Raw genomic sequence first — 22,183 nt, forward strand, 5'->3', positions numbered from 1 at the left:
GTGGTGCACTGGGCTCCCAGCCCCCTGGGCAGCCCAGATGGGGTGCTCTGCACAGTCCTGCTGTGGCATGCTGGGCAGCCCCACTGGGGTGCTCTGAGCCCCGCCAAGCAGCCTTGCTGGGGTGTACCAGTCAGTCCTGTTGTGGTGCACTCAGCAGCCCAGCTGCAGGGAGCCAAGCTTTTGGCCCCTTGAGGCATGCAGGAGAGCTCCACTGGAACTATCTCGTCTTGGAACATCTGTGGTCCTCCCAGACCACGGATGTTGCCAGACAAAAGAGTATCCATCTACAGACGTTCAACCCATATATCTATATGTTAAGAAAACTAACATGCTTATAAATGTTGATTAGTAAAGCTGTAATGCTAGTAGGAAAAAACCAAAATGTATAAATAGTTTTTGCAGCAAGTTTAACATCCAACAGAGACTAATAGTTAGCATAAGGTCTAAATACTAAGCATAAGTACTTAACCTACAATTTTTAGAGATGTAGTGGTCAACAAGTAAACTGCAAAGGAATACACTAAACTTAAAATAATAGCATTTTAGGGGCTTTTTGGTATATGGAGCAAAACTAGTTTACCGGTTGAAATTAACGTGAAAATAACTGATGCAAACTGGCTATGAAAGCAGCCTGAACTTTTAACATTTGCCCCCTGGCATGCTAGAGAAGGACAGAGAACTGAGACAACAGATATAGATCCATACATATGTGGGTGTAATGGAAAGGTGTATAAAAAATTTTCAGTGATTCCTTAATTGGAATATTGGGCTAGAAACCTTACCATCACTCACATTTACAGTGCTTCTCTGCTTACTATTCTTTCCATCATCATTCATGATCTCCACATGGTTGTGAAAATATAGATTGTAAGGAATTTTTTCTATACTCTTCTGACTTTCCTATTATTGTAATTATACTTATTTGCATTTGGATATTAAATAAAGTCTTTATATATATATATATACATATATATAAATAACTCGTCAATCTCCTGTAACAAAAAGCTACCTGAGTAGAAGAATCTGTTGTTAGTGACTTGTGTATTTTTCACTGTAAATACAAAGACTACAGTGTGACTCCTGGAACAGCATGAGTGACATGACCAACAAGTCTTACACAGTCTGAGACGTTCAGCAATGTGTATGAAATAAACAGTCTGTTACACTATGCTATTGTATTTAATTAGCTTTTCTCTCACTTTGGCTGATATATTCATGAATTGGGGAGGGAAGAAGCAGGGGATTTTGGCATAGGTGATGGGCATTTAGTTCCAAGCGAAGCAATCACCCCATGGTGTAACAGTGATTTGGTGATGAGGTTAAACAGTAGTCCAGTATGTGCAAAAATATGACCCTCCCCACACAGTCATACAAATAGTAGGTAGTTCCTCTATTCTATGAGAGAGGATCAGAACTTACTTGTTGGTGGATTTGTGGGGGCATCTGTAGCCACTTCTGAAAAAGAAAAGCATGACAAAAATTGAAACAGAGCTGAGAACTTGGTAAACTTTTATGTTCAGGTTATGTCCTCCATACTCAATGAGCAACCTTACAGCAAAGTCCACATGACTTCTACTTTCAATTAAGGGAAACAACACAACAAGAAAAAAGGCAGTAGGTGGGAGGGTATAACACTTGTCTCTTAAGTAATACACACACACACAGGCTACGTCTACACTGGCATGATTTTCCGGAAATGCTTTTAACAGAAAAGTTTTCTGTTAAAAGCATTTTCGAAAAAGAGCGTCTAGATTGACAGGATGCTTTTCTGCAAAAGCACTTTTTGCAGAAAAGCGTCCATGGCCAATCTAGACGCGTTTTTCCGCAAAAAAGCCCCGATCGCCATTTTCGTGATCGGGGCTTTTTTGTGGAAAAGAAATCTCTGCTGTCTACACTGGCCCTTTTGTCCAAAAGTCTTTCAGAAAAAGACTTTTGCCAGAACAGGAGCAGCATAGTATTTCTGCAAAAAGCACTGATTTCTTACAGTAAGAAGTCAGTGCTTTTGCGGAAATTCAAGTGGCCAGTGTAGACAGCTGGCAAGTTTTTCCGGAAAAGCTGCTGATTTTCCGGAAAAACTGGCCAGTCTAACACAGCCACACATTTTATTCGAAGATTTATTTGAGATTTAAAAAAAATCAGCAAATAGTACGTCACTTTTTCAAAATACATGGTGACAACTTTTTTTCTTTTGTTCAACGTTTTCTACTAGAGTTCAGCTCATATCAAGAGATTTGTTTAAGGTGGGCACAGGCTAAACCTCCTTGCAAAGTGTAGCCATAAATGTTATGAGAGATTTTCACCTTCATCAGACCTCATATACATTGCTTCTACAGTGAACATGGACCATAAAAGAGAATTATGCTGGTCCAGGCAGTGTGTGAGACAGCTTTACAGCTGGACTGGGTCAGGGCTCTCCTAGAGCCATACTAAGCAGTTCCTGATTGTAGAATTATTAATAAGCAGGATAGGGCTGCCATGAATTATAGCAGATCTCTGAGCTGCATGAATTACTCTGGGAACCACCTACCGCAGGCCCCAACAATATCCTATTCCTCTTACTGCAGGATTGCACCTGTATTGTGTGCCTCCAAGAGCGTAGCACAAACTCATATGCTCCTTTTGCTCTCTGCATGATTTTCTTCCAAGCCATTTCATTCCTTGTACTGTGTTGGTCTTGTCCAACAACATGCACCTTGACAGATTCATGCCACTTGTGACCACACTGTACCTCTTCTGACTTTGGCTTTGGCTGTCTTATTTCTAGGCCTTTTCTAGATCATACCTAAATCTCAAGAGTTTTAGAATCCTCTATGAATGTATTTTTCTCTTCCTAATCCTCTGTGGTCTTTCCTGATTTCTTCTCAATGACTTGTAAAGAGAGAACATGGTAACAGGAACAGAATGTGGGAGGTTAGGAATGTCTAGCAGTCTGCTTGGCTTACGAGTGTGCCACTGTGTAGTATGTTTGTAGAAAAAGGCTTCCCACTAGAATAAGTTTGTAACCTTTAGAATCAGTTATGATAAAGAGAATCCCCTTCACAACTAGTTATCCTCTATGCTTACCTGAAACAATAACTACTACTGCATGACTCTCACTGCTGACACCACCCACAGTAGCTCGGCAACGGTACAATCCACTGTCGTTCTGATGAATCAGTGTAAATTTCAGAGAAAACACATTCTGTTGTATCCAGGTTGCATTTTTTGTTGGCCCATCATTGAGACGTAAGCATTCTTGCCCCTTTATCTTGCACCAGGTCATGGTTGGCTTTTCTGTGCAGTACTTCACGGGACACGTTATAGTGAGGGAGTCCCCAGATTTGCTCTGGAATTTGTAACCTCTTATAACCTGAAGTTCAGTAGTACAGTTCGTAGTCACATGCTCTGGAAGAGAAGAAAAACTTGAAAAATTGGTGATCTACCCAGATCAGCTGGCTGCCACCTACTAATGGAGGGAAAACATGCTGGGGCTGGGTTGAACAACTTTCTTTTCCCTGAGTTAAAAAAAAAAGAAAAAAAGCCAAGCCTAAGTGCATCATAATCAAGCAGGTACCTGGGGTCAATTAGAGCTTGCTAGGAGCTACAGGCTAATTTAAATGCTTGCAGCCAATTAAGACTTGTGGAGCTGCTTTAAAAGGTCTCTCTCACCTCCCCTCCCCGGCAAGTAAGTGAGAAGGAAAAGAGTGAAGGACAGGAAGGAGGAAGTACAGTGTAAAAGAGTTGTGTGAGTGTAAGCTGAGGTCTGCCTAGTAGGAACCAAAGGAAAAGTACTGGGACGGATCATTTGAGGAAATGGCCTAGGGAACAGCTGCCATAGAATCATAGAACCATAGAGCTGGAAGAGACCTCAGAAGGTCATCAAGTCCAGCCCCCTGCTCTAAGCAGGACCAATCCCAACTAAATCAACCCAGCCAGGGCTTTGTCAAGCCGAGACTTAAACACCTCTAGGGTACGTCTAGACTACAGGCTTCTGTCGACAGAAGTTTTGTCGACAGATACTGTCGACAAAACTTCTGTCGACAAAGAGCGTCTAGACTACATTGAGTTCTGTTGACAAAGCAAGCTGCTTTGTCGACATGGCAGTGTAGACGCAAAGGACAGTTTACATGCAATAACACCTTCTGTCGACAGAAACTCTGTCGACAGAAGGCGTTATGCCTTGTAAAATGAGGTTTACCAGCGTCGACAAAACTGCTGAGTTCTGTCGACAGAACTCAGTGGTAGTGTGGACGCAGGTATAGTTTTGTCGACAAAAGTCCACTTTTGTCGACAAAACCCTGTAGTCTAGACACACCCCTAGGGATGGAGACTCCACTACTTCCCTAGGTAACCCATTCAGTACTTCACTACCCTCCTACTGAAATAGTTTTTCCTAATATCCAACCTGGACCTCTCCCACCACAACTTGAGAACAGTGTGGTGTACACAGGAGTAATAAACTGGATTAACTCACTTTCTCAGCAAAGTGTAATTAATTTTGAAATAGAAATCCAGACGTGGTGGTAAGTGCAGAATAAGTGTGCACAATAAATTGTGTTGTGGGTACTCAAGTGTGTTCAAAGCAGATAAACTCAAAAAGCTGTGGTGTTAATCACCCTTTGTAAACAAGCCCTTACAAAGGATACATAAATGAGTCTAAACTTGCTGAGCTGAAAGAATGTGAAAGTGGTACTAGCTGAGTTTCCTTTAAACCCATTTGACCCTTATATATTACTCCTGAATTGGGAATCCTATTTGTCAGGCTGAAGGGACATGATTATGGGTGTGAGGGTTTTGGCCCATCCCTTTTTAATTTCAGACTTTGTTGCTACTCTGGGATTTACTTCAGATGCGGATGGTTTGTTTAGCAGTGACAACATGCCTCCAGTGTGTCGTACAGGTTGAATCTCTCTAAGCTGGGAGAGCGAGTCCTGGTGGAGGGCTGGTGGCTAGGAGCCCTGCCATGGGAATGTGGCTGGGAGGCCAGCATGCCAGCCGGGCCGGCAGCTGGGAATTGGCAGGGCCGGGATCCCAGTGGAGCTGGTGCAGCGGTGGGCTCCAGCAGGGCTGGTAGCCCAGCATGGTGGCAGGGCTGATGGCATGGAGGAAGCCAGCTGGGAGGTAAACAGCAGGGGACCTGGCAGCCCTGCCAGTCTGGCAGCAGTGGAGCCATCAGCCCTGCTATTGTCAGCCGACAGGTGTGGGAGAAAAATCAAATAACTCCAATTGTGTCTAAAGGGGGGACTGTGCAGAAATCAAAACTCTCTAAAAGAAAACTGCTGTAAAGGTTTAAAAGTTTTCCAGGCCTCTCTCCCTGTAACAGAGAGAAATCAAATTAGCTCTAATCAAAGACCCTTACAAATGCTTATCTCAAGTTCATGGATACTCCTAGTCTGTCACAATTTGTCATGTAAACCCTTATCTTTGTCACAGTTTGCCTTGTATACTTCTCCACTCCACATTCTCGTGTGCCTTTGTTTTGTAAAACTTACTTCTAGCACTCCTGGGGTGAACAGAAGTCTCAGAGTACTTCTGCTGAGACTTTGATATGTTAAAGAAAAACAATCCACAACTGAACTGTCTAAGCATTCTGTATAAAGGATCCAAAAACCTGTAACTCAGGGCTGCTTTCACTCTTGGTGTGACAGCCTGCATGCATGCATCATAAAGTTTTTCCCTCTAGATTTCTCTCCTGCCTCACTGATTTGACCTCCGGCCTCGGACCCTTCTGGGGGCTCTGTACCCCAGGGGAACGAGATTTCCCCCTCACAGGGAATCATCAGGAAGTCCTGCTCACACCAGGAGTAGAGCTGGGCTGAGGGAGCCAGTGGCAGGAGGGCTAGAATTGACCTCCCCTGGTCCGACAAACTCCCCTGTTCGGGACCAGTCAGGTCCTCAGGTTGCTGGACCAAGAAGTTCCAACCAGTATATAAAAATAAAGTCTTAAATAGCTAACAATCAAATACTGGAGTTCAGCTATTGCCAACTGTGTTTTCAGATTCCTTTTTTTAAGGCACATGGAAGATGCTGAGAACAAGGACCTTGAAACAGAAAACATTGATATTATAAACCTACCAACTATGAATCTGTTGTTTTAAATATTCTCCTGTAACCTCTCTCTCTGTCTCTCACACGCACACGCACACGCACAGATATATATAGAAGCATGCAGCCCTAGTCCCATGCAATTCAATAGGGTTAAATATATGCTTTTAATTTAAGCATATGTGCAAATGTTTGCAGGAATGGAGCCTAAATCAAAAAGTGAGATCATCATCTGTGTCTATAGCTCAGACCTGTCCAAATTTCTGAGGAAAGGAAAACACAAATAGGCTGTCCGTGTGTAGGGCATACAGATACCACAACAGTTGCACGTGACTGAATAGTCTGAAAATAGAAACAAAGAGCTAGATTTAGAAAGCAGAAGTTTCAATCAGAACAATTAAAACTGCTAATAACCCTCCAGAAGTGCCTGCTATGATCAAGCCTTGCAAGCAGCTCTTTCGATGCTATCACTGAGTGTGACTGATGCCTATATCAGAATGTTAAATTTGCTGGGTTTTGTTTGTTGTTTTTGTTTATTTTTTTTATTACTCCAGTAAGGCTGTCTGATACAGCAATATACTTGATGGCTCTTCCCTCAACACATTAAATGTGTGATCCTTCACCCAAATAGCTGTCCATGGCCAGTAACGTAAACCAGCTCCCCTCCTCCTCCCACTTTCTTCTCAAAACTCATTTTTTTCTAGGAGCTTCAAAACAAACCCCAAGTATTCTCCTAAGTTAGGGCCCAAACCTACAATGCACTTCACAGAAGTCTAGGGGATGTGCCTGTAGGGCCTTTGCTGGAGGAATAGGACCTAAGTTCTTGAGCTGCTCAGGGCAGCTATGTGGTATTATCTGCAAATCATCCTGTACTTTTATGGTGGAATAGAAATAAACACATCACTTTTCGTTTAGGAAGAATCACCCAATTAACATTTTAGAAACTCTCTCTAAGGGATTGATCTATGTAGCTGAGGGGACTCTTGGAAGAAGGAACTAAGGAACAATTTAGGTAAATTCATATAAATGTTAGTAAAACCACATTCCTTCTCATCCACATCTAAAAAGCAGACATCACCCAAATACTCCTCTTGGACTGGACAAAATACCATGCGGCAGAGGAAGGACCTCCCTGGGTTGTGGCAAAGAGGTATGGAAGGTGCTGAGCTATACTCCTGAATGGGGTTTCCCAAGCCAAAGCCAGGCAAGGGAGTTCCTGAGACAGAGGCGTGTTTGCCCTGAAACATGGATAAACGTGTAATTCTGCTGCTTGTGCCATACCTGCTTTTAAACTGAGGACTTCACTTTTCCAGACCGACTGCAACCAGCCTACATAGATGATCATGGAGGGAAATTCCCCCCAAGTACCCGGTAAACTCCCTGCAATGCTCTCAGTTAAAACAAAAGGAACCCTTCTATGCTTAACACAAATGTTTCACTTGCTTTAAACTTTACAAAAAATTCCATTTGCATTGAGAGTTTTTGTGCTTTGTCTTGTCCAAAAGGTGTTTTTTTCAAAAGAGAGACTGAATAAAATGTTTTCATCTTCTTCTCAGCAATGAGAATGTGATTCAAGTTTTCCCCTCTTTTTTTTAAAAAAAGTGTGTGTGACACACTACAGAACATCTTTATCTTAAAAATTTGAATAGCATATGTTGGGGCAGCAGAAAGCCCTCGCCATGAAACAATCTCTTTGCCTACAGAATCCTGTTTCTTCAGGCAAGGCACAAAGTGATGAATGTGGGCAATGTAGTTTCTGATTTCAGTGTTCAGAGACATGAACTTCCCCATGGCTGCAATGTAAGTACTGCTATTTGCTCATTTAGCGTCTCTCGTAGGAAACCACAAGAATCAAGCTTTCTGCAGTGATGAGAATGCTGGAGAGACAGAACTAACTCTCCACAGTCCAAGACTGCTTTCCCATGGCCACTTCTTCAGCCCATGTTATAAAATTATGCCTAGCTCTTATAGTGCTTTTCATCATCAGACCCCAAAAGACTTGTCTATAGAGTCCAGTATCATTATCTCCATTTAATGGATGGGGAAACTGAGTCACAGAGACGCGACGTAACTTGCTGAAGATCACCCAGCTGGTGCTAGTAGTGATCTGCAAATGGGGAAAAAAATTACTTATACCCTTTTTTGTTTCAATGCTGCATAATGTTAGCCTGAAAGACTTCTGTGAGTTAAACTGTGTGTAAAAACAAAAAAACTACTGCTTGGGTTTTCAGCATTAAAGATTCAGTTCCTGCCCAGGTTGAAATATCCTATTGAAAAGTGGAGAGCTAGTGCAATGGTAAATCTGAGATACAGATGAATGAAAACTGAGGTACTGCAGTGGAAGACAATTTAGAACTTATTTAAGCTAATTTAAAACTAATTTGTTTTGAGTTAATGTCTATTTAATGGCAATTATTAACCATTTGGGATAAAGGAAGCATTTGTTCAAATTTAGCATGCTCTCTCCTTCAGTTAAACCCACAGTGACTGTGCTTTGAGACCTCCCAAAGGCCCTTCCACAAAGCCAGTGAAAATCAGAACTGACATTGCAGGTTTTCCTAACGGAAGAACTAAGCAATAATAATACAAACCAGAACAAATATTTCATGCCAGTGTTTGAAAAGTTCTTTGCAGCTTCCCTTTAAAGAACAGTAGTGGCCTCTGACCCAGAGAAAAAATGGTCTGAGGTACGCCTCAGGGTTTTGCTATATTTTGGTTTAAGTACCTATAACACGCCATCCCAGACAGTGGGAGACTTTTTCTGTATTAACTGGAATCTGGGGTATCAATTAACAAAGGGAAACCTGAATTTTAGTGCAGTTGTGCAGAGTTTACATGTACTCTAAAAAGTATTTTTGTGAGTGAATAATGCTCACCTTCCTTTTCCTGTAAGAATCTTGCCATTTCAGTCTGTTTCCTGTGCTGTAGTTTATAAATAGTTAATACTAGTGATGTAACTAACTAACTCCAGAAATGATATTGTAGATGTGCAAGTGGATTGTAATTCAATTGTCATTAGCTGAGGCTTTGAAACCTGACATTCGGATGTAGAGGAATTCATGTCTTGGAAAGCTAAGTAGAAATGCACTTTTGAGTACAGGCAGTCCCCGGGTTACATGGATCCGACTTGCATCGGATCCCTACTTACAAACGGGTGAGGCAACCCCTCACTAGCTGCTTCCCCCCAGCAGACTAGGGAGACGCGAAGCTAGCACCCCTCCCCCTCCAGCAGACCAGGGAGACGCGGAGCGGCTTTTCTCAGCAGACACCTCAACTTGAGAATAAAGGACTGAGAGAAGTGAGGTGTGGGAGAATAAAACTGAGCTCTGGAGAAATGTTTGGCTAGAGTTTCCCCTACAATATGTACCAGTTCTGACTTACATACAAATTCAACTTAAGAACAAACCTACAGTCCCTATCTTGTACGTAACCCGGGGACTGCCTGTATTTGGAGTTCTGACTTCCAAAAGTGCAAAGGAAACTGAAAAAAATATGCATTCCTGAGCATCAAACTAGTCCTTATCGCCCTCAGATAACATATGCTGCAAAAGGTTGAGATGCTTTTAGATCATTTTATTTTATTTTATTTTGGGTCTGCACATCCTAAACTCAAAACTCTAGTCATCTGAAGAAGTGGGCTGTGCCCACAAAAGCTCATGATACCAACTACATGGTTTGTTAGTCCATAAAGTGCTACCCATCCATTTGTTGTTAAATTTTGGATAGAGAGCCAAAATGGAAAAGGGGAAATATAGTGCTCATTTATAAAAAGGGAAATAAGAAAAACCCAGGAAACTACAGACCAGTCAATTTAATGTCTGTGCCAGGAAAGATAATGGAGCAAATAATTAAGAAATGAATCAGCAATTATCTGGAAGAAAATAAGGTGATAGGTAACAACCAGCATGGATTTGTAAAGAAGAAATAATGTCAAACCAATCTGATAGCTTTCTTTGATAGGATAACGAGTCTTGTGGATAAGGGAGAAGCGGTGGACATGGTATACTTAGGCTTTAGTACGGCATTTGAGTGTCTCACATTATGCTCTTGATAAACTAGGCAAATACACCTTAGATGGGGCTACTGTAAGGTGCATGCATAACTGGCTGGATAACCATACTCAGAGAGTAGTTATTAGTGGTTTATAGCCATGACAAGTGGGGCTCCATAGGGGTCTGTTTTGGGACTGGTTCTGTTCAAAATTGTCATCAATGATTTAGAGTATGCTTATTAAGTTTGCAGATGATACCAAGATGGGAGGGGTTGCAAGTGCTTTGGAGGATAGGGTCATAATTCAAAATGATCTGGACGAATTGGAGAAATGGTCTGATGTAAATAGGATGAAGTTTAATAAGGACAAATACAAAGTGCTCCACTTAGGAAGGAACAATCCATTTCACACATACAGAATGGGAAGCAACTGTGTAGGAAGGAGTACTGCTGAAAGGGAACTAGGGGTCATAGTGGACAACAAGTTAAACATGAGTCACAGTGTAACACTGTTGCAAAAAAAGTAAACATGATTCTGGGGTGCATTAACAAGTGTGTTGTGAGCAAACGCTCTAATCTGTGCCGATTAGGCCTCAATTGGAGTATTATACCCAGTTTTGGGCACCACATTTCAAGAAAGATGTGGAGAAATTGAAGAAGGTCCAGAGAAGAGCAACAAGAATGATTAAAACGTCCAGAGAACATGAGCTATGAGGGAAGACTGACAGAATTGGGCTTGTTTAGTTTGGAAAGGAGAAGATTGAGAGGTGACATGATAGCAGTTTTCAGGTATCTAAAAGGGTGTCACAAGGAGGAGGGAGAAAAATTATTCTCCTTGGCCTCTGAGGATAGAACAAGAAGCAATGGGCTTAAACTGCAGCAAGGGAGGTTTAGGTTGGACATTAGGAAAAAGTTCCTGCCTATCAGGGTGGTTAAACACTGGAGTAAATGGCCTATGGAAGTTGTAGAATCTCCATCTCTGGAGATATTTAAGAGCAGGTTAGATAGACATCTGTCAGGGATGGTCTAGTTGGTGCTTGGTCCTGCTATGAGGGCAGAGGACTGGACTCAATGACCTCTCAAGGTCCCTTCCAGTTCTAGTGTTGTATGATTCTCTGATTCAATCTCTGTGTAGGTTGGATTCTTTAGAAATAAGGCTAGTCTTTTTTTCTGTTGTGTCACTGAGATAAATGTTTCCTCTCAAATCATCCTTCCAATCCTTTATAATTTAAAGGTTTTTTAAAGTTTTGTTTTGTTTTTGTTTACATTAGAAATTCAAGTCTTGTTTGCCCTTGTTTAGTTCTGGAAAACACTAAGAAGAACCAGAGAACCGTGTGTAAGATTAATCATGTAGGTGGAATCAAATTAGTTGAGGTATCTTGACACTCTACATGGGTACGAATACTGTGCTCAAAAATTGAGCATCCTGATCTTTCATTTAAGAGCTGATGCTAGTTTACCTCAGAGTCACATAAGAATCCAGCAACCGTGAAGCCAAGAACCCTGCTCTTTGAAAAAACCCTCCCTTTTAGAAGCACACCTGGCCAGTAGCTGCTTTTGCCTTTTATTTAAAGAAAAGAACAATGATAGTAATACCTACTTCTATTCTAGGGTACTGACTAAGAGGGGAAGAGCAATTCCTCCTGAGTTTTCCAGTACTTGAGTGGTCTCCGATCTGAGGACTAACTAGACTTGATGCTGCTTAGTTTCTAAGAACAGACTGGGTGGGTATTTGGTGGTCGGTGCTTTACACAAGATCCGTCTCGAGGGTTCAAAGGTCTCTTGTGACCTTAAATTCTATGACTTGATTACTATTTCTAAGCCAGAACAAAAGCAAGAATATTTTTGTTGAGAAAAATGCTGGGGCCACATTTAATCATCCTAAAGATACAAGAAAGGGCACAAAACAATGGCCCTTTGTAAAATCACACATTAACATAAAGTTTGGGACAAAAGTTTGGGGATTGGATGACCTTACATTTGGAAAATAGGTTTTCCAGCTCTTTAGCTGAATATGCATGTTCTTGCTGTGTAAACCTCTTTATATGCTCAGCCTTGGTTTACATGACAAACTTATGTTAGTATAACTGTTTCTCCACACTCCAGAGCAACACAGTTCTACCGACCAAACTCCTAGTATAGAAAGTACTATGTCAATGGAAGAGCTTCTCCTGTTGACATATCTATCCCCTCTTGGGGAGGTGGCATACCTGCACTGATGGGAGAAAACAGCATAGGTAGCATCTTCATTTACCACTATAACAGTCCTGCTGTAAGTGTTGACAGAGGAACTCTGGCAAGAGACACTTTAGAAAGATTCAGGCCGTGTCTACAGTACATATTTGTTAACTTACATCACTATACAGCGACTGCAGTTATTAATTCATTTGTGTATGTGTGCACATGGCTTCTTGCATCAGTAGTGAATATCCTCACTTAGAGCACTTGTATCAATTGTGTTAATGTGGGGTATTGTGGGATGGCTCCTGAAAGCCAGTAACAGTGATGATAAGCAACATAGTATCTGCACTGATACCACACTGATCTAATTATATCGACTGTGACGCTACGCAGTTTTAGAGAGGTGGTGGTGGTTAAATTGGCATTAAATATGTTTATACTATAAATTACGTCAATCTCAGTTTGTTGATATACAACCCCACCACAGTCATTAAACCACTTTTGCATGTCCAAACTACACTCCTTGTGGCAGTGGTGCCTGATCTCACTTGCACTGATTTAACTTTCAGGATAGACTATTGTGGGATTTCTTCTGCAAGCCAGCAAAAGTTGAGATAAGCAATGGAGAGTCTATGCTAAAACTGTCAGCCTAATTACATCAACCAAAGTGCCATGCCTCTTGCAGAGGTGGAGTTAAGTCAGTGTAGTGGATGAGTTACATTGGCAGGAGTGACATGTTAGTATAGACACTTGAAGAATTTGGTCAACATGAGTTACCTTGCTAGTTGACCTAACTCTGTAGTATGTGCCTTAGGGTACATCTACACTAGCCCCCTAAATCGATCTAGGGAGGCTAATGAGGGCAACCGAAATTGCAAATCAAGCCTGGGATTTAAATATCCCATGCTTGATTTGCATGTTCCCGGCCAGTCGCCATTTTAGAAATTGACTAGCCCGAAATAACTGCCCGCGTCTATACGCGGCAGTGAAACAGGATTCCGATTTAAAGCCCTAACTCGAATTAGCTGGTATTCCTCCTGCAATGAGGTTTACCAGCTTTAGGGGCTTTAAATCGGAATCCTGTTTCACTGCCACGTGTAGACGCGGGCAGTTACTTCGGGCTAGTCAATTTCTAAAATGGCGACTGGCCGGGAACATGCAAATCAAGCGCAGGATATTTAAATCCCAGGCTTGATTTGCAATTTCGGTCGCCCTCATTTGCCTCCCTAGATCGATCTAGGGTGCTAGTGTAGACGTACCCTTAGAGAGGTATGTACTTCATCAAAAGCCACATTGAAGTGAAAATGTTCCCACAACTAGGTCAACATTACATAGACCTAACTCTGTGGTGTAGACCATGCCTCAGAAAGTCAGAGTTTTGTACATATTTTTTCCCTGTACTTCACCCATCTGCCCCGAAAGGATATTACTAGGTGGTCTCTCCTCTCTATAAAGAGAAAAGTATTAGAGTACAACCAATTTTCAGAAACTGTAACATTCAGGAGCAGGAAATTGATGTGACACAATTTCAAGCATCAGATTTCCCTTACCTGTCAGAGCTGTAAGATTGACTAACATAAACTGCTCTGATTTTGGTTTAAGGCAGTGATTCTTAACCAGTCTTCCAGTTAAGTTTATCAATTCGCCTAGATATATGCCTAGTTTTACCACAGGCTCCATAAAAAAGCACTAGCCAAGTCAGTACCAAACTAAAATTTAATGCAGAAAATAATTGGTTATACTGCACTGTACACTGAAATATAACTACAATATTCAGATTCCAATTAATATGTTATATGGTAAAATGAGAAATTAACCAATTGCTGAGTAATAACAACTGTGACACTTATATTTTTAAGTCTAATTTTGTAAACTAGTGGCTTTTAAAGGAAGTGAAAATTGGGGGTACACAATGATTAGTGCTGAGGTCTATAAAATTCCCCTTTAAAAAGAGAAAGAGAGGTGTATGAGAAATCTGATTCTGCTGTTATCTGCAATCAAAGAGAGGAGCATTGCAGAATAGCTGACTTCCTTGACATTTGAAGTGGACTAATGGACACGAGTGCACACAAATGTTAAGGTTCCCACCACAGAATTATCTCAATCAGGTTGCACAAATGTAGCGTATAGCTAAATATCAACGATATTTTTTACAAGGTCACAAATATTCCACATCTGCAACATGGTGTAGGTAACTTGTCACTACATACTTAATATTTGTCTTTTTCCATTAATTTTACCAGAGCAACGTTAATGTTTCATTAATGTATTTCTTTATGTACAAAAAGAAATTTCTTGTGAAAAATTACAGCAATTACTGTTTAAAAGTCACCTTCTCCTAAGGTGCTTGATCGATAACTGTGGTTGTTCTCTGGCTGGTGAAAGTTCTCTGAAAGGCCGTGTCAACCGTAAAAACAGATCTCTTTGGCTGCAGCTTGATAATAAGGTTTTTTTAATCAAAGGTTTAGAATTCACAGAGTAATGTGCAATGCAGCCATACTGGTATGACCTAAAACCCACAAGTCTCTCATTTTTTTCCATCTAAGCTTTTTTTCCTGATGTTAAGGCAATACTTTTGGAAGGACTCTTATTTATAGTATTCTTTGTGCAGACTGCCTCTCCAGCTACTTGAAAGCAGCAGCCACTGTGCCCATTAGACGGGGTGGGAAAAAAATACACTTACATGTCACAAAGTCGGCGAGGTTCCATTAGGCTAAAAATAATAGAGGCGTGCTGAGCACGTTCATAGATTTTCCACTTGCTTCTAATTTTGTGCTTGTGAGATGCCTTTTTTTCAAACTTAAAAAAGTTATTGCTTTTCTCTAACTCCTACATGACGTTTCAAAGATGTCTGTATAAAGTCAAAAAGGGTCAGTTTTGTACATGTTTTTTTGGGGGGCAGGGGAGATATTTTCCATCTTATCTCAAAAATGGCAGTTTGGCTTAAACCCTTTAGACAAGTGCACCATTAGGCAAAGAACATGCATAAGAAATTCAGGGCCAAAATGTAAATGTGTCAGAAAGTTATGAATCCCTGAGATTAAAATAGAGACTACTTTGAACATTTCAAAGCACTGTGTAGTATTTCTCCTGCCTTTCTGTTGTTTATTTGAGATAGTATGCATGATGTAGAAGACACTTTCCAAGTATATTAAATGGGATGGACCTGCTCTGAGGAACTTAAGGTCAAAGGATAGACAGGCCATGTTAGATGTAGGTCAAGGAAGGGGAACAAAAACGGATTTTCTACATGGACACCAGATTAATTTTAGCCAGCCTAGCAGAAATGGATTTTTGACAGATTTAAATCTGGAAAGGGTAGAGGCCTGGCAGATAAATTCGGAATGAATGGACTATGTGAAATGAGGTAGAAAAGTGATTGAGAGACATTGCCAGATATGGGTGGCGGAGTAATGTGAAGTTCAGCAAGAAAGGTTAAGAAAGGAAGAATAGACTTCCACGAAATCCTTAGGGAAATAGTTGTAGAAACTCACAGAATCTTTCAGCCACATAGTTGTTAGCTTACAATGAGTTAAATACAAGATACTGAAAGATTCAAGGGACTTGCTCAAGCTCAGGTCACACACTGAGTCATGGGTAGAGTCAATCGCATAGCTCCCACTGTTGTGCTAACTAGGCGGGGCACATTTTTTACTCCACCTCTGATTTTCCCCCGATCTGTGGCTAAATTGCTAATGACATGCACTTACTCTTAATCATTGTCTCATTCTATTAAATAGGCATTTTTACATCAATATGATCAGCGAGTACTGTGTAGTAAAGTATAGCAGTGGTGGAAATACAACTTTAAAGCTAACATAGCACAGCTATTCAAAATCAGTTCAATGCTCACAGCATGTTATCTGCACAATTTCACACTATTTGGGACCAATGGAATGGACTAATCTAGACTGAATTAATAGTAACAAACCCATGAGAGGCAATGAACAGCTGTAATGGATGTACTTATCTTGTTCATCACTGACTTTGGGTTTTTTTTAACCACAAACCCGAAGGATACATTTAAAGGGCTATTCTTCTTTATGAGTCCCAGAACCTCTCTTTACATAATCACCATAGCCACCACTAACCTCAGAAAAATTACCCTGGATGAATTAGGCACACTGCCCTTATAAATACAGGGATCAACTCTCCCTTTTGCCAGTATAAGTTAGGAGAAGCATTATTAACGGCAACAATACGACTGGAGAAAGTAAGAGGGATACCAAACCTCCCCTCCCTGCTTTTTTTTTGTCAGCGGGAAACATGTAACTGAAGCCGGGTTGCTAATTACTAGGTGCGGATATGCAAGCACTCTGACAGCAATATGGAGTCAGCCCACAGCTGGTAGACCCCAGGATTTTAACAAGGTGCTTGGATTCTATCCATGCACAGCTGGCATAGGCTTTGGTCAAGAACTGGAAAGAGCCCAGTCTCAATTAGCTGAATTTCAGTCCCGACAGTAACCTAGAGGCCTGGTTTTATTACCGATAATCCACTTGCTTTTTATTTTACCATATTAGATTTCTGTCCTATATCTTATTCCATCATTATCCAGCCTACTATAGCTTCATAAGATGAATTTCTCCTCACCCAGACTGCACTGAAAATCCCTTGGGTACATGGTTTTCTATGAAGGCTATTAACTAAAGTCACAATAGATTGATAAAGCATCTTACCATCACCCTTACAGTTACCCAGCGATAACACCAAAAGAAGGATGTGTAGAACAGTTCTATTCGCCTGCATGCCTGGAGGAGTCTTCATTTCATTGGCATGGTGGAGATGGGAGAGAGTCCTCTGAGGTTAAAGAAGTGCAGTTTGTATAGCCACCTACAGCCCTCCGTAACTGCCCATGCTGTCTCTGAGCTGATTCTCTTGAGTTTAGACAGGGAAGGAGGTTTGGGGGTGGGGAAAAGGGCGGAGAAGATTTCCGTAACATAATTTGCAAAAATCTGACAGGTTACGTGGTGAACTTTTATGTGGTTATGTCATGATCACCACTTGCTTACTTTCAAAATCTCTGAACTGCAAAACTTCTCTTTTTTTCCCCCCAGAATGCCTTTTCAGTGCAGAGTGTGAAACTACAGAATTAAAACTATAATAAGAAAATCCTCAGTTAGTTCAACGGTAAAGGAGATTTCAGTCTTATAAACATAAGTAAATTCAAAACTAACAGCTGCACAATAGTGTTTCTTCCCCCACAATGTTTCCAGTCTTTTTGGATCACTTCTTTATTGAATTTTATTTTCATAGTACATTTTTAAAAAACCTAACATTAAAAGAACATTACGTTTTCTCTTCAAAGTGAGTAACTCAGTTTAGGAAATGCTCAGTTTAGGAAATGCCAGAATTAAGGTTGGCTATGCAACTTCTGGTTTGGCTCCCTTGTACATATACATAATGGTATAACCTGTAATTACATGAACACGTGCTATTTTTTTCCCCACAGGACCCCGTTCTTCAGCTCTTGTATAGGCCCATAGTCCCTTCCTCAATCCAATCCCATTTGTATCCATCAGCCACTTCCAACAAGCTTCCATTCCCTTGCCAGCTGCTTCCCCTCAAAACTGGCTCCAGTTCTGACTACTTCCTTCATCACTGCCCTGTGAGTCTTACAACCTACTCTCCCCTTCTGCTTTCAAGTCAGGCAGGTGCCTCCTTCACTCCCTTACTGCCTGGATACCAGCACAAGATTCGCTAAAAGCTCAGGAAAGAGTTTTCCCCGCTCTCACTTCCAGCAGGCAGAGGACCCCAGCTTGCAAGAACAACAGTTAAAAGGATAGTCCTGCTCTGTCCCTGAAACCCTTGAGATGGTGTGCACTCATTTGTTCTATGAAAATGAAGCTTCGGGGGTAGCCGAGTTAGTCTGTTACAGAAAAAAAACAGCAAGCAAATGGTCTGGTAGCACTTTATAGACTAACAAAACACATAGATGGTATCATGAACTTTTGTGGGCACAGCCCCCTTCTTCAGATGACCGGAGTTATGATTAGAGGATAAGGAAACTCGAAATAAATAGGAGAAGGGAAGGGGGCAGGAGGGGAAGAAAGATGTTCTGTTGCCCACCCCCCTACCTCAATGCATAAAGTATCAGGAGAAAGGGTGCTAAACCTGAGTAGATAAAGAGCAAAGTCAGCGGATGGATAAGGCAGGAAGGATACCATTCAGAAGGTAGTTAGCACCTTCACTGATAAAGGTTCAACCACCCCATATCTTGATTAAGTCCATAATTAACGGAAGATGAAGATGAAGCATGCATCCATCCAGGCACACATCACGGCTGTAAAGGGATGGAGCATGAACATAAAAATAATGAACATTAAGACCCAAGGTCCATCTAGTCCAGTATCTTGTCTCTGGCCCCACGGTATGCTAAATCTTTATGGCTGACTTAGAACAATGTTTCCTGAGATCCTGTCCTCTTTTACCCCTTCTCTACTTACGCTACATCGATGACATCTTTATGATCTGGACCCATGGCGAAGAAACATTGGAGGCATTCCATAGAGGCTTTAACAACCTACATCCCACCATCAATCTCATCTTGGACTATTCAACACGAGAGATTCATTTCCTGGACACCACAGTACAACTCACCAATGGTAAATTAGATATCACTCTCTACAGAAAACCCACCGACTCATACAGTTACCAACATGCCTCCAGCTCCCATCCAAAACACACCATACGATCCATCGTCTATAGCCAAGCCCTTCGATACAACCGCATCTGCTCTAATCCCACTGACAGAGACCAGAAACTTCAGGATCTCTACCAAGCATTTATAAACCTCAATTACCCACCCAGAGAAATAAAAAAACAAATTGAAAGAGCCAGATGAATACCCAGAAACCATCTACTTCAAGACAGACCCAAGAAAACCATTTGTCATCAACTATAGCCCCCAACTTAAACCCGTCCAACACATTATCAATAAACTACAACATATACTGGAACAGGATACTACATTCCAAGACACTCTGGGAGACAGACCCATAGTCTCCTATAGACAACCACCTAACATCAGGATGATTCTTACCAACATCCACAGGACATACCACACTAATACCAACCCTGGAACTTTCCCTTGCAACAAACCCCGTTGCCAGCTTTGTCCATATAGTTACTCTGCTGACACCATTATTGGACCTAACCAATTCAGTTATAAGATCAAGAACACATATTCCTGCTCATCCAGAAACATAATTTATGCCATCATGTGCCAACAGTGTCCATCTGCTATGTACGTTGGACAAACGTCTCAGACACTTTGCCAAAGAATCAATGCATACAAAACAGATATCAGATAGTTTCACAAAGAAAAAACAGTTTCTTGCCGTTTCAACCAGAAAGGGCATTGTCTCAATTACTTGACTACTTGCATCCTGCTTCAAAGACATTTTAACACAAGACTTCAAAGAGAAACCTCTGAACTGTCATCCATGCTTAAATTTGACACTTTACAACTGGGTCTCAACAAAGATGCTAATTACCTTACCCATTACAAAGATAGCTTCCCCGTTTATCACCTCTAATATTATTAGCTCACAGACATTAACCTCCCCCCCACATCCTCCCTCTGTTCTGAAATTTGATTTGTCCTTTTTATTTGTGTTCACTTTTTTTGATTGTATCCCTTTGGTATATATGGTCTTATCAACTTTCTTCCACAGTTTGATCTGAGGAAGTGGATCTGGCCCACGAAAGCTCATCACCTAATAAACCATCTTGTTAGTCTTTAAAGTGCTACATAGTCCTGTCTTTTGTTTTGTCTCTGACAGTAGCTAGAATCAGAAGTATCAGAGAAAGGTGTAAGAACCTCCTATTAGAAGATGTAGGATAATCATAGTCTTATCTGTTTTATAGTTACAGATTAGTTTAAACTCTGAGACATGGAGTTTAAAATCCCTTCCAAAGCATTCATTGACTTTATTTATAACAACTACATTCTTAATGTCCATATAATCATTCATTTACTTTTTGAATCTTGCTAAATTCTTGGCCACAATGACTTCCTATGGCAGATATTTTAATAATCTGTTCTGAAGTCCCCACCTTTTATTTCCACTGAAATCCGCTCCGTTCTTATGTTATGAGACTGAGACAAGAGCTGTTCCAAGTCTAGCATCTCTAGACTATTAATTATTTTATATTTTTTTGTCTTTTCTTATTCATTTCCTTTCTAAGGCAAACTATCAATATTTTTAATCTTTTTTTCAGGACAGATTTTTTCCCCAGACTTTGAACATTTCTGTTGCTTTTCTCTGAAACTACTCTAGTTCTGAAATATGTGTTTTGGAGACAGGATGATCACTGTTGCACACGGTTTCCAGACGAGGCTTCAGCATTGATTTATATAAAGGCATTCTAATATTTCTGATATTTTTCTTCATCCCATTTGTTACTCATTGTAATATCTTTTTTGCTTTTATGACTGGAGCTTTGCACCAAGTAGAGGTTTTCACTGAGTTATCTATAGTGATGCCCTGGTCCCTTTCTTGGATTGACACAGCTATATTAGAATGTTGTAAGGTATGTGAGTGATCAATTTTTTTTCTCCAATGTGCATTACTTTGCATTTATCAACCTTAGGTTTCCTCATGCCAAGTACAAATGGCATCCTCAGAGAATATAGCTGCCAAGCTCTGATTCGGAGTATGTGTAAACACAGGTTTTTCTGAAGCTTTTACATTGGCCCACTTTGGATGAATTTTCACAGAGATGGCCAAAAGCATATTCCTGGTAGGAGGGTGACCATGCCCACAGATGCACCAAAATTCAAGACATTACTTCAAAGCAGCGAGATGGTAGAGAACCTAAATTAAACAATTGTAAAATGTTTTTAACATGGGTAAACAATTTATTTTCCTCTAATCTCAGTCTCAAACATAACAACCCTTTTAGCTGAAACGTCTCTGAAAAATCAACCTGAGAGATTTCAGCATGAAGTTTTAGCATGGTTACAAGCAACTGAATAAAAAGGGTTTTCTAAGAGAAATAGTAAGGCAATTTCGCCCATAAGCAACACTGCCGGCTCTGGATTTTAATACATTTATCAGCATGAAAAGACAGCAGGACAGGATTTGGTGCAATTTATTTATTCCTATGTTACAAATACGTGAGACTTAATGAAAAAAGTTCTTAGCTCAGTTCATTGTGATTTATAGATTCATATAATTTGTTCATGTGCATCTGAGGAATGTTCTGATGTATGTAATCTCAGTTACAACCTAACCAAGGCCCATTTATTAAAGAAAACAGCCACAAAGTATGAAGACACACAGCAGGGTTCTACTTAGCTTTTCAATACTAGTTTCCTCTCTTGTCAACCAGTGACAAGATCCAATCTGAAAAAACTTAAACAATGAATGGTCCTAATTCTGTGCGGTTCACAAAGACATCTAGTGGCTGAATAATATACTGCAAGTGCATATTATTGCATGAGTCAAATAGATGGTAAGGAAGTGTAATCTATGGTATTACTGTTTTACCGTTGCTTTTCCAATCAAAGTTTATATTATCTAACAAAAGAGAAAAAATAATATAATTGAATGGTGTCATGAATGCAGGGCTCAAGTGAACAGCTGGCAAGCCACACTCAGCCTGAAAATGCCTTTTGGGGCAGCTTTTTGCCCTCACAAGTTGGACATTTCTATGAGTTTTAGATAGGGTTAAATTTCTCTCTGAAAACAGTTTATCTGTGAAAACAGTTTTTTGTGTCACTATCACTATCACCTGCCAGGCTGGCAAAATTGGAACATATATGCTGGGGGTTGGCAACCTTTTCAAACCAGAGCCAAACTGCATCAAAATTCAGAACAAGTGGTCAGCAAAGAGCGGTATAAGAATGCCCATTTGCATGACTGAAAATATACAACTAGTTATATTGATAATTGACAATGTTAATAATAGCATAAAAGAAACATTATATTCACAGATTTTATTTAATGGGACTTCTGTTGCTGCATCTTTTCACACATTTCTT

At 40.6% G+C, this 22,183-nt stretch overlaps 1 protein-coding gene and 1 long non-coding RNA gene across 3 annotated transcripts in view; one reads left to right on the top strand and one right to left on the bottom strand.

Moving 5' to 3' along the window:
- The window catches only part of BTLA (B and T lymphocyte associated), a 29,061-nt gene extending 11,958 nt beyond the window's left edge, over positions 1-17,103 (bottom strand). For both annotated transcript variants that reach the window (XM_075908675.2, XM_075908670.2), the window contains exons 1-3: positions 16,875-17,103; positions 3,064-3,384; positions 1,420-1,455 (exon numbers count right to left, since the gene is read on the bottom strand). In XM_075908675.2, the coding sequence (XP_075764790.2) occupies positions 1,420-1,455; positions 3,064-3,384; positions 16,875-16,962 (445 nt within the window). In that variant the 5' untranslated portion in view covers positions 16,963-17,103. The remainder of the gene's footprint in view (positions 1-1,419; positions 1,456-3,063; positions 3,385-16,874) is intronic.
- The window catches only part of LOC142819906 (uncharacterized), a 97,782-nt gene that overhangs the window by 59,020 nt on the left and 16,579 nt on the right, over positions 1-22,183 (top strand). The window lies entirely within an intron of this gene.

Source organism: Pelodiscus sinensis, chromosome 1 (genome assembly GCF_052426305.1).
Source record: "Pelodiscus sinensis isolate ZL-2025 chromosome 1, ASM5242630v1, whole genome shotgun sequence".
NCBI classification, from domain to species: domain Eukaryota; kingdom Metazoa; phylum Chordata; order Testudines; family Trionychidae; genus Pelodiscus; species Pelodiscus sinensis.